Source organism: Callospermophilus lateralis, chromosome 2 (assembly GCF_048772815.1).
Source record: "Callospermophilus lateralis isolate mCalLat2 chromosome 2, mCalLat2.hap1, whole genome shotgun sequence".
Lineage (NCBI taxonomy): Eukaryota > Metazoa > Chordata > Mammalia > Rodentia > Sciuridae > Callospermophilus > Callospermophilus lateralis.
In genome coordinates this window covers 151686680-151705734 of record NC_135306.1, presented here as the reverse complement: position 1 = coordinate 151705734, position 19055 = coordinate 151686680, and the positions used below count along the sequence as shown (strand labels likewise).

Here is a 19055-nt window from a genome sequence, read left to right as displayed (position 1 = left end):
TCTGGTCACTCTGAGACATGGTCTCCTGTCAGACCCCCACCACACACTTTATCTTGCAAACTCAGAAGCTTTAACATCCAGAGGGTCCTCACAGCACCCAGTAAGGCAGGAAAAGGGACAGATGGATTTCTCAGCACTATTTGTCTGATGAGGAATACAAGGCCAAGAGGGACTTAACTTGTTCAAGGTCAGATAGGTAGTATTGCAGCCAAACCTCTTGCTTCCCAGGCCTCCTGCCTCCTAGTCCAGAGCTCTTTTCTACCAAAGATCTGAGGAATCCCAAAGTAGAATTCTAAGCCCAAAAATATCTGGAAGCCCAGAGCAAGCCATTTCTTTCTGCCCTGCTCACACAGGGTTCAGAAGGAAGTGGAGGAAGGATCTTAAAGCATCAAGACACAGGAATTCTCACGTACTCCGTGGGCATCTGATATCACCAGTAGTAACTTTATTGAAGCAAGGAAAGCTCTTACTAAGTGATCCTCGCCCCCACCCAACTACGCTGCTGAATGTAGAGGAAGAGGCCTTTCCACTGCATTAGGAATCCCTATTGGTCCCCAAAGCCTCTTGTGGGTCCAAGTCCCCAGCCTCCTCTTCTTCTTGCTCCCTGTGCACCAGCACATGAGCTGGGGAGGAGAGGCCAGCTGGAGCCCCAGCCTCTTCAGCAGTCTGAAGCCCAGTTTCCGAAGAGTGTTGGATCCCCACAATTCCTGACATGGTCAGCTCTGGGGTCTCAGAGATGGGGGGCCCCAGGTTTTGAAAGCTGTTGCGTACTCGGGTGATATAGCGACTGAGGATGCTGGCACCATCAGGAGGCCGAGGCATCCCTCCTGCTGCCAAGTTTCGATGAACACCAGCAACCTCGCTTTGTAGTCGAGACACAGTTTTGGTTAACTCTGTCAGTCTGTTGCCCAGGTCTGAGAGGTGGAACATTGAGAGGGATGTTTTTCAGAAGATGAGCCTACTCAGTATTTCTTCTGCCCTCCACAGAACCCCAGGGGACACCTTGTCTGAGATTCCTGAGGACCCAGGACTGGAAGAACTGAGGGGTCAGTGGGTCAGTGAGTGGACAGAATCTGAGGTAGATGAAACTAAGTAGTGGTGGAGGGTGGCTGCTTTAGAGCTATAAAGAAGGAAGGTCTTGTGGGTCAGAAAAGGCAAGATGACTCATGGGGAGAAATTTTAATTGGTAGGGATTTTTAGATCTGCCCCAACAGCCCTCTCCCCAGTCTACACCTGGCCAGCTCATTCCTGTCCTTCGGGCTTAGTTCAAATTCTACCTGCCTTTTCTCCAACTTCTCCCTCTCAAAACAATAGGCTTTTTCTGTCCTTTGGGTTCCCAGTGCAATCTGTGTCTCTCTTTCTACCTAGTATGATGGCTTCTTCCCATACTGAAAGCTTCCCTTGTATGCCTGCTGTATACAGTGCCCCCCCCCCCTACAAGACAAGCCTAGAACAAGGGAGGACACAGCAACAATCACAGGTTGATATGTAAGTAAGTGAACGAGTGAATAAATGAACAGGTGAATAAAAGGGCTAGGTGATTAAATGAAACGAATGGCCTAAGTGCCTGAATGGGTCAGGGGGTAATTCAGTGCAAGGGGCAATATTGTGCAGGTTGTGGTTTCCAAGTGTAGGGTGGGGCCACATACCATGCAGGCTGAGTGAGGGGTGATGAGTTAGAAACAGGGGTGGGGAAAGCTTGGAGGCTGACCACTAACCTTTCCGACGTGTCTCCTCAAACTCGCGCCGAGCAGTCTCTATGTAGCGCTGTACCAGAGCCTTGATGACACGAAGGCGGTAGGACCCACGCTCTCCCTCCCCAGGCCCAGGCCCTGCCCCTGCCCCCTGGTTGGCCTGGAATGGGAAGACAGGAAGGTGAGAGAGATTTCTCTACCCTCAGCCTTCCTCTAATCACTGTGCCACCCCAGCAATAAAGGACCAAGTCAAAGTTTGTGCAGACTTCTTTGTCCCTATAGGCCACACACCTACACCTGGTCTGCCTCCACTTCACAGTGGAGTCCTAAAAGTGAGAAGGATTGGGGCCAGAAGCTAGGGAAGGGTCCACTATGAGAGGCCCATGGTAGTGGGTGGAAATAAAGGTTAGGAGGTAGAAGAGAGATTGGAGAACCCCAAAAAGACATGGCAGTAACTTGAAGGGGCTGTCCTGCCCAACCAGACCAGGTTAGGGTACAGAAAAGCAGAGTAAGTGAGCCCCCTGGATGCCCACCTTCCTCTCTCAGGTCTCTGTCAGCCTGATAATTTCCCAATTGGTTGGACATTTACCCTTGGCTTCTTAAAATGTTTCTGAAAAACATTCAGCCACATCTTGGCCCAGTTTGAAGTATCTGTAGCTTGGGAGGAGGGTGGCATGAACTTCTGTTCACATTGTATAACACAGCACTGGGAATTTAGGAAATGACCAGAGCCAAGAAGAGGGAAAAGGATGTTCTGGGAATATAGCTGGAAGGATAGCTATGCCAGAGATGTGCACACAAATGGATGGTATACAGTTGAAGCCTGGTATGAGAGGGCCAATAAGTAGATGAGGTACTCACATAGGTGGGGATTGGGGGATAGTCTGGCTTCTTGGTTTTGCAGCAGGAGCAGCAACAGCAAATAAACTGGAAAATTCTCCTGAGAAATTTCAATGGTGGAAAGAGGTTAGTCACAGAACAGTTCTAGGGAAATGAGGGAAGGAGGTCTGGGGATGTGACTCAGTAGTAGAGTACTTTCCTAACATGTACAGGGCCCAATACAACAATAAAAAATAAAAAAGAAAGAAAAGAAAAAGAAATGGGGTAAGGAGCTGGGTAATGTGTGGGGGCTGGGTGCCCAGGGGTTGGGGTGAGAGCTCTGAGGTCATCACCTGAGAAGGTAGAAGAAGGCCTTGGGGGAGGGCAGGATGTTGAAGGGCACAGGCAGAGTCAGGCCCTCTCGGAAATAGGATAGGTAGAGCTTAGAGCGAGCAAACTTCCACTCCACGTCAGCATCATCCTGGAGGCCAGGAGGCAAGGGACTGTGAAGGACTAGGTTAGCACCTGGTTCTCCTGCTCACTGAATCTGCCTTCTCCCTCAGCCCTCACATCTCATACTCTCCAGTGTGTCAACCATTCTCCCCATTCTGGCTTCCAACTCCTCGGACACCCACCTCTCCCCTGCCTGTCTCCACCTTTCCTCTCTCCCTCCCCATTATCTTTCATCCTCACATCTTGATCCTGTCCAGCCTGTTCTCCAGCATGCAAACCATAACCCTTCCCCTCCCTTGCCTCTCTCTTCTCATGTTCCCAATTATTTTTCCACAATGCACTCCTCCCCCTGACCGAAAAGAGGAAAGAGCACTAGACTTGATGTCTAGAGACACTAACAGCATTACTGGGACCTTCATTTTACAGAGGAGAATTTATCCAGAGCCACAAACAAGACCACAGAGAAGGTAGAGCAGGAACACAAGTGTCTTAACTCCTTGCACCTGCTCCTCTCCATCCTTTCTCCCTTCTTCTAACTAGCTTAGGTTGACCTTGGTTCACGCACCTCGATCTTCTGGAAGGAGTTGGTGATCATGGCAATGAGCATGTTGAGCAGCACAATGACCATAACGATGGTAAAAATGCCATAGAGGGCCCGGCCCACAAATTCAGGCACCAGAAACTGAGGCATGTCCACCACACTGTGCTCCTCCATGCCAAACATGGTCCAGAACAGAAACTGGAAAGTCTCGTTGAAACTGGCATGTGGGGTCAAGAAAAGGATAGGAAATGAGGGGTGAGGGAACAGCCTGGACTCTGCCCAGACACACTCTTCCTCACCCTCCAGGATCCAGCTGAAGGTGTTCTGTATTCATGAAGTCCTTCTGGTGGAACGCTTGCCACTTTCTCTCTTTTTTTTTTTTTGTGTGTGTGTATGTGTGTGTGTGTCTGTGTGTGTGTGTGTGTGTGTGTGTGTTGGGGGCTGATACTGGTGATTGAACTTAGGAACATTCTGCCTCTGAGCTACATACCCAGCCCTTTTTAAAACTTTGAGACAGGATCTCACTAAGTTGCCCACCCTGGCCCTGAATGTAGGATCCTCCTGCCTCAGCCTCTGGAGTATCTGGGATTACAAGTGTGTGCCACCATATTCTGCAACCTTGCCATTTCTGGGATTCAACTTTTATTCTTTTAGTCAACAAATATTTATTGAGCACACCGCAGTGTCATAGGTGCTAAGAACACATTGGTGAACAAGACAAGCAGTCTCTGTCTCCAAGGACCTTATGTTCTGGGGTGAGGATCACTCTGGGAGGTGACATGGACATTACTAACACTTGATCTTGGCCAAAATGTGGAGAAGTGATAAGATAAAGAACATGCCCCAAAGCAGGGGTTATGAACTTAGAGGGTTTAAAGAACTGAGAGGTCAGCATGACTCATCTCAGAGAGCAGAGTCTGGACCTCTGAGAGGGAAGAGAGGGAAGTAGGGTCCACCCAGATGTAGGACCTCATAGAGTAAAACCTAAGATCCTTACCTTGCTCTGCAAACAATAGGAAGCTAGAGTGAATTCTAAGCAGAGGTGATACCTGCTTTACATTTGAAAAGATCATGTTGTGAGTAGAATGCTGGTGAAAAGATGGGAGTAGAGGTTTGGAGACCAGTTAAGAAACTGTTAGGCTGCTGGTATGGCTCAGTGGTAGGTCCCCGGCACTAAGAGAGAGAGAGAGGGAGAGAGGGGGGGGAGAGAGAGACAGAGACAGAGAGAGAGAATATGAGGGAGAGAAACAGAGACACTGTTATTGTGGTCTGGGTGGGAGAAGATGGTAGTATGAAGCACAGTGATAGCAACTTCAGTGCTGCCTCTTCCAGGAAGCCCTTTCTGATCAGTCTTCCCTAAACACAGTAGAACATGTTTATCTGTTAGTCATTCACAGTTCTCATTACATTTTTCTTCCTATTGCACTTATTTGTGAATCTATCTTGTTCCCTCTATCTTGGTACCAGTTTAGACATAAATGACTACAACCTCACACTGGATCTAGTGTCTGGATCAGTGTAAGGATGGCCTTAACCTAAGAAGGGCCTTAGTCTAAGTACCTCCATTTTGAAATAAAACTGCAGTCCCCACCAGGTATGCCTATGGAGCCCTCCAATATGGTCATCAGGCATAGCCTGATTTTAAAAAGTCACTTTCCACAACCCTGATAAAACTCAGAGTGAAGTCTCTGTCATTTGCTTTCGCCCTGATAAAGGCAAAAGGCGAGATTAGGGTGGAGACCACCAGACCAGATGACTTGACATCAGAACAAAAGATGTCACTGAGAAACCCGGTAACAGCTGATAGAGATTGAAAGGGCAGTCAGAAACCCCCAAATTTAGGATAAATTATGGAGTGAATGAACAGACATTCAGCCAGCCGACACTGCTGCACACAAGGCTGAGAGCCTGAGGACCTAGGACATCCCAACTCTTCTCATCTGCCTGATCCTCTGCGTCGTCCTTATCACTCTCAAACTCTACAGCAGCCTCTTGACTCTGGTAAGAAAAGGACTTCTCCTTATGACCGTCACCTCAGCCAGCCATCAACTCCACCCCAGGAGAAGCCTCTATTGGTTCTTGACCTGGCTGCTACGGTCTGAGTGAGTGCATCTCCTGGACTTGAAACCCAAGACTTAAAACTTTAAATCTAGTACTTAAGCTTAGCATGCAGAAGGAATGTCTGTAATAGGTCTGTCTTGATTGAGTGCGTTTGCAGTGCTTAGAGTTAACTTCGAATTATTTGCTTTTAATTGATTATGTCTTTTGCAATGTCCACCATTAAGGATTGTCATTTCTTGATTAAGAACCTATAGAGTGAAACTGTATTAAGTGATATGAGTGAATAAACATTGAAAAGGGCAGAAGTGCGTGGACATTCTTCATCTCTCCCTTCAACTGCAGATGTCATACTTTTGCCCATTGCAATAATCAGTCTCTCGTTACTCTGACCTCCACATTACACTAAGGGTGTTCTTTCAGAACGCTAATCTGACCTGTGTGTGTTAATATTTAAATACTCCTAGCAATCTTCAGTCATATGTCTACCATACAACCTATCTCAGATTTTCAACAAAAATACTTTATTTTACTCTTTGGGGCTGGGGATGTGGCTCAAGCGGTAGCGCGCTCGCCTGTCATGCGTGTGGCCCGGGTTTGAACCTCAGCACCACATACAAAAACAAAGATGTTGTGTCCGCCAAAAACTAAAAAATAAATATTAAAATTCTCTCTCTCTCTAAAAAAATAAAAATAAAAATAAATATTTTACTTTGAGACAAGGTCTCACTAGTTGCTAAGGGTCTTGCTAAGTTGCTGAGGCTGGCCTTGAACTTGTGATCCTCCTGACTCAACCTCCCGAGTCACTGGGATTACGGGTGTGTGCCACTGTGCCCAGCACTCAACAAAAATACTTTTGACTTAATTTTATATTACCTAAGAACAAACAGTTCAGGAGGGCTCAGCCTTACCTTGCTGCTGTGGAATGAAACCACTAGGACCATGAAGCATGCAGGAATGAGTAGCTTCTGTCCCTGGTACTAAGATTCATGGTTTAAACTGTGAAATCTCAGTCCTTAATAAATAAATTTTAATAGATCTCAGATAATAACCTGAGTTTAGGCCAGAATTCTCTGTAAGAAACTGAATAAAGCTTTGATAGACCCTGAAACCATGAGAGTCTTAACCAGTATTTGCAGGCCCAAGTATTTGTCCTTTTAGTGTCGTAATTAAAACCATCATGTAGTTGCAGAATTTATGATTGGGCAACAGTTTAAGTATCACCTGGAGCTCCCTGGCCTGATGTAGAAAGATCAAGCTCCTAAGGAAGAACTTCATGACTCTAAGACCTTGTCCTAGTTACCTTCTCCAGTTGCCCCTTACAAAATTCTTCCCCAGCAGGGCACCACACACCTGTAATCCCAGTGGCTCAGAAGACTGAGACAGGAGGATCATGAGTTCAAAGGCAGCCTCAGCAAAATCGAGGTGCTAAGCAACTCAGTGAGACCCTGTCTCTAAAATAGTGCTGGGGATGTGGCTCAGTGGTCAAGTGCCCCTGAATTCAATCCCTGGTATCCCCCACCAAAAAAAAAAAAAAAAAAAAAAAAAAAATTCTCTTCATGCACCAACCATGGGATACATCTTGCTGTTCTACAAATACACCTTCCTGCTTTGGTATATGGCCCCTTTCTGCCCAGAATGCCTTGTATCTTCTCTGAAGTCTATAAACCTTCTAGGTGTAGTTCAGATTCTCCTTTTCCTATAAAACTTTCTCTGAGCATTCAAGGCAGAGAAAGGGGCTTCCTTTCTGGGCACTCTCAACAGAAGCCCTCCTTTTACATAGTATATATTATGCCAAATTGAGCCTGTTGTAGACATAGCTATCTTCTCTATGAGAACAAGCCTGGTTAATTTCTTCTCTCTGTGCTTCCAGATCCAGGGACAGGATTGACTACAAGGAAGGTGTCAGTAAGTATTGAGAACTTACTGAGAACTTAGTTGAGAACTCCAACAACAAACTGAATGGCTTTGAAAGTCAATGAATTTAAAAAGTGAGTGTATGAATGAATGAACAAATACTTGAATGAAAAAATTTAATTATTGGCCATATTTAGGAAGAATTGAGCATAAAAAGAATAATGACTATAATAAAAAATTAAAAGATATTTGCACTCATAGTGATATTTAAAAAGAAGAAGGTGGGGCTGGGGATACAGCTCAGTTGGTAGAGTGTTTTGCCTTGCATGCACAAGACCCTGGGTTCAATCCCCAGCACCAAAAAAAAAAAAAAAAAAAAAAAAAAAAAAAAAACAGAAGAAGAAGAAGAAATATAGAGACAGAAAATTGACATCTTAAAATTGCATTATAGAAATTGATTCAGATAAAAAACATCTATGGGGTTGGGATATAGCTCAGTTGGTACAGTGCTTGCCTCGCATGCACAAGACCTTGGGTTCAATCCCCAGCACCACACACACACACACACACACACACACAAATCATTATGGATGCTAAAATCACTGGGTAAAAGAAAGACTGAAAGGGAGCTGTTTAACCCCAGTATCTCCATATATGTTCCCGTTACTAGACGGGCTTCTCTAGTACCTTTGCAACCAAGGTTTGCTAGAATAAAGGGTCTCAACAGTGTGCCTCCCGATGTGGAAAATACCCATCACCAAATAAGCTGTGTTCTTACCAGAGCTCCTTAACTTGAATCTAATCATGAGGAAATAAATTCTAGCTGTGGAATATGACTTGGTCTACAGTCTTGACAAAAGCATTTGTCATATAAGACATTAAAAAAAGGGAATGTTCAAGATTAAAGGAAACTATAGAGAGATGTGACAACAAAATGCAAAATGCAATGTATGATTCAATGCATGGGATTTTTAATTTTTAAAAACTCTTAAGATTTTTTTGGGCAACTGGGGAATTTGGGGGGGAGTGTACTGGGGATTGAACCCAGGGGCACTTAACCACTGAGCCACATTCCCAGCCCTTTTTTATTTTTTATTTGAGACAGGGTCTCACTAAGTTGCTTAGGCTGACCTCAAACTTGAGATCCTTCTACCTCAGGTTCCTGAGTCATTGGGCTTATAGGTGTGCACCACCATGCTTAGCAGCAACTAAGGAAGTTTGAATGAGGAATGCATAGTAAGTAATATTATGGTATTGATATTAAATTTTTGAGTATGCAATAAGGCAAAAATTGGCCACAGACCATACATGAGCATAGTTACATTCTAATAAAACTTTGTGAACAAAAACCATTTTTTTTAAGTGGGATAATGGTTTTGTGGTTATTCTCTTAGGAAACATCTGAACTATTTGGGGGTAAAGTGTCATGAGATTTACAACTTACTTTAAAACATTTCAAATAAAAGAGAGTAATAGACCAAGCAAATGTGGCAAAACAGTAACAATTGGTAAAGTCAGGTGAAGGGTATAGGGATGTCCAGTATACTTTTTAATTTTTTCGTAAGAGTGCCATTTTTCAATATGAAAAGTTTATGAAGGAAATGAGTGAACAAATGAATGTATAAACAGATGAGTGACCAAGTGAATTAATGAGTGAGCAAACAAGAAAACTGATTGAATGAATAAACAAGGGAAAGAAAAAGAGATGATCAAGCTGCAAGTCCCCAGCCTCTGCCCCAGCATACTTGCCCAGCCGCTCTGTCTCCTGGTAGGGCACATAGATGTTGTTTAGGCCACAGAGGAAGGCAGTCAGGATGATCATGAGGATGAACATGAACCTGGCATGGGATGGGATGTGGAAGGGTCAGAGAAGGTCTTCACCCTGGGAGAAATAGGACTTTGGGAAGAGGGATTGGGGATAATGTACTTTATGGCTCTCAGGAGTATTCAATTTGGTTACTATTAAAAATAAAGAAATTAGGGGATGGGAATGAGAAGGAATTTAAAGTAAGTGCCAAAGCAGAAGATTTCCCTTAAGAATAATGGGTATTGGGTCTAATCAATCAAAGCTGGGGAAGGACCAGTCTCTTAGGGAGTGACTGTGATGCTGAGATTGTATAGGGATGGCTGCGTGTCAGGGATTCTTATTGGGTGGGAGCCATCCCTAGAGAGTTAGAACCACATGAGAACGAGTTATCCTGTAATAGGGAAGGCTGGAAGAATCACTAGGTGGGATATGAGATTCTCCTCCAAGCTAAGCCAACCTGCAGCTGTTCAGAGATATAACTAGCACTTTTCTCACCAATGGCACCATCTCCAGTCCCACCTGAGGCAGGATCCTAAGGGAGTAGGCATTAACTGTGTGTTCTGATTAGGACAAGAGACCAGGTTTGGCTGTACATGATTTATCTTTCCAAAAAGGGGAAACCCATGGAACCGAGACTACTATAACCAAGGACTCTTTCAGCTGTCGGTGGTTTACCATCTTTTCTGGGGTCATGAGCCTCTTTGAGAAGTAGGTTAAACTTATAGACCCTCCCTCAAAATAAATATATGTTCATATTTATACTCCAATCTTGTCTATACTTCCAGGCATTCAGAGGTCTCTAGAGCTTATACTTCTGGAGGAAGGCAAACCAGGAATTCCTATGCCACATTAAAGCTGGGGAAAGTCACCAGGAGGTTAAGTGGGGTTTATCAGAAAGGAGGACACTCCAAGCAGGGACAGTACACACCGTATCATGTCATCAATCATCCTGCCGATGGAAATCTGCAGAGTGCCCAAAGACTCGTGGGCCGGCAGAATGTAGGCCAGGCGGGTGAAGCTGAGCATGCTGGTGATAGCAAAAAGCACCTCAGCCAAGAACTGGGGATCCTCTGTGCGCCATTCACTTCGCTCTGAGCAGATGAAATGGGGACAGTGGCTGAGAGACAAGGAAGAGGAGGGACTAGGGGATTCAGGGCTGAGTTGGGATACTCACCAGCAGTGGTGAAATAGTGGCAGGCTGCTCCATTGGCAGCATCCCTGCAGTGCATGTGGGCAAGCCCAGCCAGGAGGAGGCGCAGTGCGAAGGCTGCCAGGTACAGGGACAGGATGACCACATCCAGGAAGTTCCACCAGTCCAGGAGGTAACTGCGCAGGCCCTCGATCCATACTTCCTTACACTCGAACCACAGGAAGCCTGGAAGGGGTGGCAGAGGGCCAGGACAGGATGGGGCAAAACTCTGTTCCTCCTTGTAGGTCAGAGCCAGATTATGATGACCCTTTGATAGGGGCGGGGGAGCTAAAACATCACTGGGGTAAAGTCAATAAAATGTAAATGTTTAATCTATCCAAGTGTAGAATGATCTTATGTGAAAACAAGGACTCTAGGTTCATGCAGACTCCAATCTTGTCTATACTTCCAGGCATTCAGAGGTCTCTAGAGGTTATACCCAAGGATCAGAGGTGGTTGATGCTCAGAAAGTGAGTGACACCTGGGAGGAACTGCATTAGGAGGGAATGGTTTACGTCTGCTATTTTTGACCTCCACCAAATAAATATTAGGAAAATATTGAAATAATCTTGATTTGAAGGGACTCCATATTATCAGTCTACTCAATGTGCCCATGTCTCAGTGGGGCCCATTGCCAGACTGTCAAGACTCCCGTATCCCTAAGGATACGGGAGTCTTGACAGTTGGTCCCCATTAGCCAGATGATCTTGCCATTTGTGCCCTTCTCCATTCCCTGCATATGTGCTCTCTGTACTATCTTGAATGCCTTTCCATATCCTTTGGAAGCCCGGCTCCTCTTTGTGGCCCAGAACAAATACTACTTCCTCCATGAAGCCTTCCCAAGGTGCAGGGAGTTGCCTTTGCTCCATATCCTCCTGGTTAGACTCTATATCTGTGATGCTCTCACTACAGGGCATTGCAGTAATGTCTCCTCGTGGGTCTGCCCTATCCTGGTCTGTCCCCTTGAACTTTGAGTCCCTCAAGGACAGAGACCATATCTCATAAATTTGCCAGTGATACCCAGAACAAATTAACTAATATTTATTAAGTTACTATAGATACCAGTGAGATCCTGTGGTAAATAAGACGAATATAGTACCATTCCTCCAAGGGCATATAATCTAATGAGACAGGCAGGAAACCAAGAAGATACAACACAATGTGGTCATGCTAGGACTGAGGAGCAGGGGAACTGAGGTGTTCTTTGGGAGTGTTTAGGATGGATCCTCACCCTGATTTGGGGGCCCCAGAAAGCTTCTGAAAGGCAGTAACATTTAAGTTGAGACCTGATAGAGGAGCTGAAGCCAGTGGGTGAAGGGGCAGTATGGGAAGTAGTGAGTGCTCTAGGAAAAGTGAGGAGCAAAGGCCTGGATGCAAGTGGAAATAGGATGTGATCAGGGTGGGAAATCAGCGCTATATGGCAGCACAGCACCTTGCTGGGGTGGGCTAGAGGCTCAGTGAATGTGTATAGAATGAATGGAAACATACTTAAGTTATCCATGTATTCTCAGGACTTTGCTTACAGTAGGACTTCAGCAAACATACACTGCCTGAATAAATGAGTTTTACTTTATGTGTTTAAAAGATGTTTCTTCTCCTACAGAAAGAGGAAGAACTTTATTGGTTACATCTCTACTCAGGGCAGGTCAATAAATGTTTTGTTTTGTTTTGTATCAGGGATTTCATCCAGGAGCACTTAACCACTGAGTCCATTCCCAGGCATTTTTACTTTTATTTTGTGTCTCAATAAGTTGCTTGGAGTCTTGATAAGTTGCTGAGTCTAGCCTCAAACTTTCAATCCTCCTGCCTCAGCCTGACAAGTCGACAGGATTACAGGCATGCACCACTGCACCTGGCTCAATAAATGTTTAATAAATAATGGGATAAAAAAATTTTGGGGGGGTTGCTCTTGTCTCTTTCCCTAAAGGTTTACTTCTGGCCAGGTGTAGTGGCACATGCCTATAATCCCAGCAGCTAGGGAGGCTGAGGCAGGAGGAACATGAACCAGCCTCAGCAAAAGTGAGGCACTAAGCAACTCTGTGAGACCCTTTCTCTAAATGAAATATAAAATAGGGCTGGGAATGTGGCTCAGTGGTCGAGTGACCCCGAGTTCAATCCTGGTATTCCCCCCCCCAAAAAAACAAAACAAAACAAAAGATTTACTTCTGGCCATCACTGACTGGCTTGGTACAGTGTGGACGGGTCTTGATATACTGTGAGTATACCAAGTTTAAGTGAGTATACCAAGCCTGGGAGTTTGCCAAGTGAGGGGGAGCCAGCTAAAGAACAGGCCACTAGTCCAGCCTGATGAGCTGACCAACCAGAGGTTGGTGGAACTCTGGGGATTCTTGTAAACTGTATTTGCTAAATTGTTTGAGAAAACTTGGTTCTACTATAGAAAAGAAGAAAACTGATAGAATGGATGAAACATGCATTAAGCACAGATGACTTAGTTTGAACAAATAAAGCAGGTAGAGCACATGCATATGATAGACACACACAGAAAGGCAAGGATAAACACCAAATATTCATGATACATTGAATATACATGAGGCATATGAGGCCCTTGGTATTTATCAGCTCTTAAGTCAGCAACCTGCTGGTGACACCAATGCTGGTTCCACAAGTCCTCTGTTCAAAGAATGCACATAAAATTCATAGTTGCTCATCAGGATAACTGGCAACATACTGAAACATATTAGCCACTGTTTTTCCCACAGATCAAGTCATGGCCTAGGCACCTCTGTCCATTGCACCTCCCTGCTGAAACTTCGTAACACCATCATAACAACATGTTTTGTGGGTGTAACAGACTATATGATTTGCATTTTAAGTTGGTCTGTGAGTCTTTCTGTTCTACACTTCTGGGATAGCTTGTCTGGAAGTACACTTATATGTTATTACTACACCAAGGCAAGTTGCCACTGGACACTGTGGACAAGTGTCTTATTTGTCAGAGGATAGGAACCTCCAGAATTGAAAGTGAGAGGTGCCAGGGAGAAGAATGGTGTCCCTGCTCAGGGAATCTGCCATAGGTTTAGGTCTCCCGACTGGGATAAAGGGAAAAGATTCTTGGTGTGCTAAAGCCCATAGGGGTTTGATTATATATCAGGGAGTATCTAGAAAGGCAGGGTTCCCCCACTGGGGTGCTTATCATGAAGAATAGTGAGGGGGCCTCAAGAAGAATACCATAAATAAAGGGTCCCACATATGTACCTGTGACCCAAATCATGTGTAGTGAAGTCTCCCAGACACTCTGGCTTCGGCCACGGAAAGTGCTCAGCTGTGTCTCCATGGCCAGGGATTCTCCCAGCAGGAAGATGAGGAACCATAGATAGGAGGCGGAGTGTAACAGGAACTTCAGCACTGGGATCTTCAGCAGGCGGCCCAGCTTTGGGAAAGCAGGAGAGCATGGCTCTCAAAGTCTCCCCACTGGCAGGCTGCAGGATTGCTCGGCCACATGAGACTCTGCTTTCTCAGATTTACCCATACTTATTCAGCTACTCACCAAGAATGTATTATATATCAATCAGTGGCATGGATGCATACCAGTAGTCCCAGAGATTTGAGAGGCTGAGGCAGGAGGATTGCAAGTTCAAGACCAGCTTCAGCAACTTAGTGAGGGCCCTAAACAACTTAGCAAGACCCTGTCTCAAAATAAATAATAATAATAATAATAATAATAATAATAATAATAATAATGGAGCTGGGTATGTGACTCAGTGGCTAAGTGCTTCTGGGTTCAATCCCTAGTACCAAAAAAGAAAAAAAAGAATGTACTATATATCAGGCCCTGTTCTCTCATATCTATTATTTCCTTTACAACCATATGAAACACAGAGGTGAAGTTACTTTCCCTTGTGGTCCCACAGGCTTTTCAAACTCAACCAAGTTAAAAGGTAAATTCATTACTTCTATCCTAAACTTGTTCCTCCTATCTCATAAAATGACCAGGCCACCCAGGAACCTGAACAGCATCTCCACATGCTTTTTCTCACATGCACTCTGACACTCTCCCTAACTCCAGTTCTGTGTCCCCAATCCATCTTTCACATGACTAGTAGGGGGAGCTTTTCAAAACACAAAACCCATGGGGCACTCACCTCATTAGTCTGGCATCTTTCATTTTAACATGGCTTACAAGGGCCTGGGAGAGCTGGCCCCTGCCCACTTCACTACTTGCTGTTGGCATTTCTGCCTTAGCAGCAGGGAGCTCCTTTCAGTCTCTAATGCTGTAAGTTTTCCCTCCCCTGGGCCTTCTTCCATGTTGTTCCTGCTTCACGGACACTCCTCTCCCTGTTCCTCGCCTGGTTAGCAGGAACAGGCCTGGTTGTTTATTATATCCCAGTGCCAGGCCCAATGCCTCACTTACAGTAGAGCCTCAAAGAAATATTTGGTTGGGCTAGGACTACTAGAGAGAATATTGGACTGTATAAGGGATTCAGGCTTTGGAGGTAGAGGCCGCAGTTTAAATCCTGATACTGTTGTTTGCTGTGTGCCCTGGGCAAAAATAGCCTGAGTCTGAGGTTCCTCCACCAACTGGGAATGCAATCCCTACCTTCCAGAGCTCATCAAGCTACTGAATGGGAACATGCACAAAGTTGTAGCTACAAAGCACCCAGGACAGAGCCTGGCATAAACCAAGTGCTCAATAAACAAGTTATCATTCATCTTATTCTTGTACCCGAGACTTGGGCGCCAGCCAGTAGCCAAGGCAGAGGAAGGGCATGGTGAGGAAGATGAGGAAGGCGACAAAGAGCTTCCAGATGGTGGTGCTTCCACGCCAACCAGCCAGGTTCCCACACCAGATGGAGGACAGGACTTGCTGGCAGATGGGGTGTGCTACAAACTAAGCAGAGATGGGGCATGAGGAGGTAGCCACCTGGCAGGGAGAAGGAATGAGCAGGTTGGGTGCATGTCCTTACTTTCTGCCAGTGATCAAACATCCTTCTTTTCTTTCCCTGCTGGCCAGCCCAGAAGAGAGGCAACTCACTTGCCATGCGCCCACGCAGACCCTGCCCTCTCTGGCCCTCAGGAGGCTAACTCTAAGATTAGTTTCCTAACTCAGGCAGTGGCAGGTAAAACTGAGAGTACAAGTCCCAGAACTCCCAGGGTTCCCTGCCTTCTAGAGATGTGGGGGTAACAACAGTCTGAACACTCCTGAGAAGGGAAGGGGCAGGGAAAGTGGGCTTGCTGTCCTGCATGGCTGGTCCAAGGGAGCCACTACGAAGGAAGGGTTTTGGTTAAGTTTTTGGTGGGTTAGGATATCTGAGGGTAGATCACATTAAGGGGTAAGAGACTAGAGGCAGCTAGAAAAGGAGCATGTCTTAGATTGGGGGAGGGGTGTTGTCTAATAAGACAGAATAAGAATCACTTGATGTTTAATTCCCGAGACATCTAGTGTAATCTTGTTCAGTGAGGTACTGAAATCCAACAGAACAAGACTGGGCCCAAGTCACTCAGCAGACTAGAGACAAAGCTAAACCTGAGACCTGCAAGCCCGGGTGTAAAGGTGGGTTCTCTAGGGAGAGGTTAGGAGCTTAGATTGAAGGTAAGAAAGGAAGGTGTCGGGGACCTAGATAGAAGGTGCTCAGAATGAACATCTCAGAGGGTCCCGAGGCCAGGAAAACGAGTTGCTTGGGGCTGGACTGGGGGACACCTAGAGGTGGCAGGGCAAGGGATCAAGGCAGTGAGGAGAGGTAGGCAGGGCCCAGCTGACCCGCTTCTGGTTGTAGTTGACAGCCAGCCGCAGTCTTGCCAGGTTGGGGATACCCTCCTCGAAGGCCTGGCTCAGTCCTTCAGCCTCAGGCTCAGTCTCGCTGTCCTCGCCCATGTCGTTGAGCACTGCAGTGACTTCGCTCTGGTTCCGGCACATACCCAGCAGCTCAAAACCATAGTCCTGGCTCAACGACTCCAGGGCAATGTACTCAGGCTGTAGGGAAGTAGGTCTGTGTGTGTCAGCCACCTGTGAACACAATTTCCTCCCTACCCCCGCCCCCCCCACAGTGGACTACCTGTGGACCTTTCTACATCTGATATCACTGAGTCATTGACTTCTTTTTTGACACCTCATCAATCTTCTTACTATAATGATGTACCTCCTGGTCACCTTTGCTTATCTGGTGCTATTTCAACCTCATCACTAAGTTACTTCAAACCAAACCCTCTGTCACCTCAGCCTGTTCCTTGTACTTTCCTTTTCTAATTTCTATTTCCTGTCCCACTTTAACTTCTAATCTTTCTTGTGCTCATTTAATTTTGTTGAACATCTACCTTATATGAGAACCCGTGTTGGCAATTTTAGGAGATGCAGAAATGAATAAGGCACATTACCCATCTTACCCTTGATTTCACTTGGGGCCCTTACCCCGGAGATCTAGGGCAGACTTTCAAGAGGCTAGGTCACCTTCCAGCACTGCCCCTTTGGTGGTGTCACATTGGGTCAGGTCCTTCCCTACTTCAGGCCTCAGTTTCCTTGTCTGAAAAGTGGAGATGGGAACTTTCTACTTTGCTCCCTTCCATGGGCTGCTGTGAGAATGGAGGGAAAGTCCTTTGGAAAGGACTGCCCTTTCCTGCTAGCTGTGCAGTGGGAGCTTTTCATGTTGTCCATCCAAGCTCCTGGTGGGGGGAGCATGCCCCTGCCCTGGCTGGCATGGCAACAGGCCACATCCTGCCTTAGGCTTTCATTTAATTACTTATTATTTTTGCAGTATTGGGGATTGAACCCAGGGGTGCTGTATCACTGAGCTATATCTCCAGCCATTCTTACTTTTTTTTTTTTAATATTTTATTAGTTGTTGTTGGATCTTTATTTATTTATTTTTATGTGGTGCTGAGAATTGAACTAAATGCCTCACACATACCAGGCAAGCACTCTACCACTGAGCCCCAGCCCCAGCCCTTAATTTTTGAGATAGGGTCTCACCAAGTTGCTGAGTCTAGCCTTGGAATCGCCATCCTTCTGCCTCAGCATATGCCATTGTGCCAGGCTCAGGCCTTCATTTTAATACTCTTCTGTTTCCCTGTCTAATGGCAATTTTGAGTCTGGCTTGGCTCACAGGATGCCAGTGGCTAAGTGATGGGTGAACTGGATTGGTGATTCAAGGCCCCTGACTGGTCCCTGCCTCCAGGCTCCACTCATATATTCGATCTTGCACAGGGTTCCCCTGCACTTATCACCACACATACTTTTGCTACCTGACAGCCTTTGCTGGGATTGTAGCCCTACTTCAAATACCCTTCCTGCTTCTCCACGCACAGCTAACCTGAATGCTGCTTCCTCCCTGGAGTGTTCCCTGAACACAACAGCTGCAGCTTCCTGACTGCTTTCTGGGCTTTGGCAGCCCTGTGAACACAGAAGCACTAAATGAAGCCCTGGGAGTGTCTTGACACCCTCTCCCTGCATTAGAGTCCCAAGACACAATATCCAGGACCAGGGCCACACCACTGCTTGGCCCCACCCCATGGAACACACAATAGGAACTCCAAAAAGACAGGTTCTACTGAATGTCATATCTAAGTCTGTCCAACTGTTCTTCTATTTGCTTTCTCTCTCTTCCTTCAGATAGACCTAGAGCACCCCTAGGGTGGGGGTTGTGCCTCTTGCATAAGACTAGGTGCCCCTAGCCTGGCATGGTGGCAAACACCTGTAATCCCAGCTACTCTGGAGGCTGAGGCAGAAGGATAGCAAGTTCAACCTCAGTAACTTAGCAAGACTCTGTCTCAAAATATAAAACGACTAGGGAAAAAAAGAACCGGGATGTATCTCAGTGATAAAGCACCCCTGGGTTTAATCACCAGTATCAACACCACCACGACAAAAAGACTAGGGGTCCCAGAACTGATTGTGACTCCTATCTATTCCAGGTAGATAGATGCAGGTAACCGAGGGCAGGAGGAAGTGTGAGAACCAACCTTAAACTCAGGCTCTTTGCGTGCAAGGCGCCTGAGCTCGCGGCTGAGCTGGAAGGCAGCTAGCATGGCATCCTCACTCGCCAGTGAGAGGTGGGCCCTGCTCGCAATGCCTCGGTAGGTGTTGATGCGGGACAGAGAGAACTTCAGCAGGTCATATCTGCGGGCATTACTGCACTCAAGGCAAGCGCAGGAGACGGGGTGGGGCCGGGCAATGGTATGACCCTGGTCCATAAGCAATTGCGCAATCTCATATAGGTCCTTCTGGCAGGCCAGGGTGAGTGGGGTGACACCAGGTGCAAAGCGGGAGCCATCGATCGATGAATCAAAGAAAGCCAGCGAGAAAGACTTGGTATCTACTTTGCGACCCTTCTCCCTTTCCAGCCGGGCCAGCAGGCGACGCACCACTGCTGGCTGGTTTGTGTCCACTGCTACTAGTAGGGCTTCATGGATCTGTCGGAAATCAAACTTGACATTGGCCAGTAACACATCGGTGATGGCCTCATGACCCAGGCGGATGGCCAGGTTGAGAGCTTCCCTCCAGGAGCGATCCTCAGCCTCCTCCACATTCCGCAGGGGCCCACCTGGCCCACTGCCTGTGGCCTCGACCCCTGACTCCAGCAGCTGCTGCACAAGACCCAGTCGCCCCTCTTGGATAGCACCCAAGAGTGGAGGCGGGAACTTGAGCTTTCTGTTCACAATCTCAGTCCAGTTAGGCTGTAGCTG

General features: G+C 46.4%; 1 protein-coding gene across 1 annotated transcript in view; it reads right to left on the bottom strand.

Moving 5' to 3' along the window:
• Positions 1–534: 534 nt before the first annotated feature.
• Positions 535–19055, bottom strand: part of LOC143388255 (short transient receptor potential channel 2) — a 19309-nt gene continuing 788 nt past the window's right edge. Inside the window, exons 2-13 of the mRNA XM_076842143.2 lie at positions 18333–19052; positions 16138–16350; positions 15103–15267; positions 13635–13809; positions 10404–10604; positions 10158–10320; positions 9168–9260; positions 3532–3724; positions 2867–2994; positions 2556–2634; positions 1719–1854; positions 535–914 (exon numbers count right to left, since the gene is read on the bottom strand). Of these exons, the coding sequence (XP_076698258.1) occupies positions 535–914; positions 1719–1854; positions 2556–2634; positions 2867–2994; positions 3532–3724; positions 9168–9260; positions 10158–10320; positions 10404–10604; positions 13635–13809; positions 15103–15267; positions 16138–16350; positions 18333–19052 (2646 nt within the window). The remainder of the gene's footprint in view (positions 915–1718; positions 1855–2555; positions 2635–2866; positions 2995–3531; positions 3725–9167; positions 9261–10157; positions 10321–10403; positions 10605–13634; positions 13810–15102; positions 15268–16137; positions 16351–18332; positions 19053–19055) is intronic.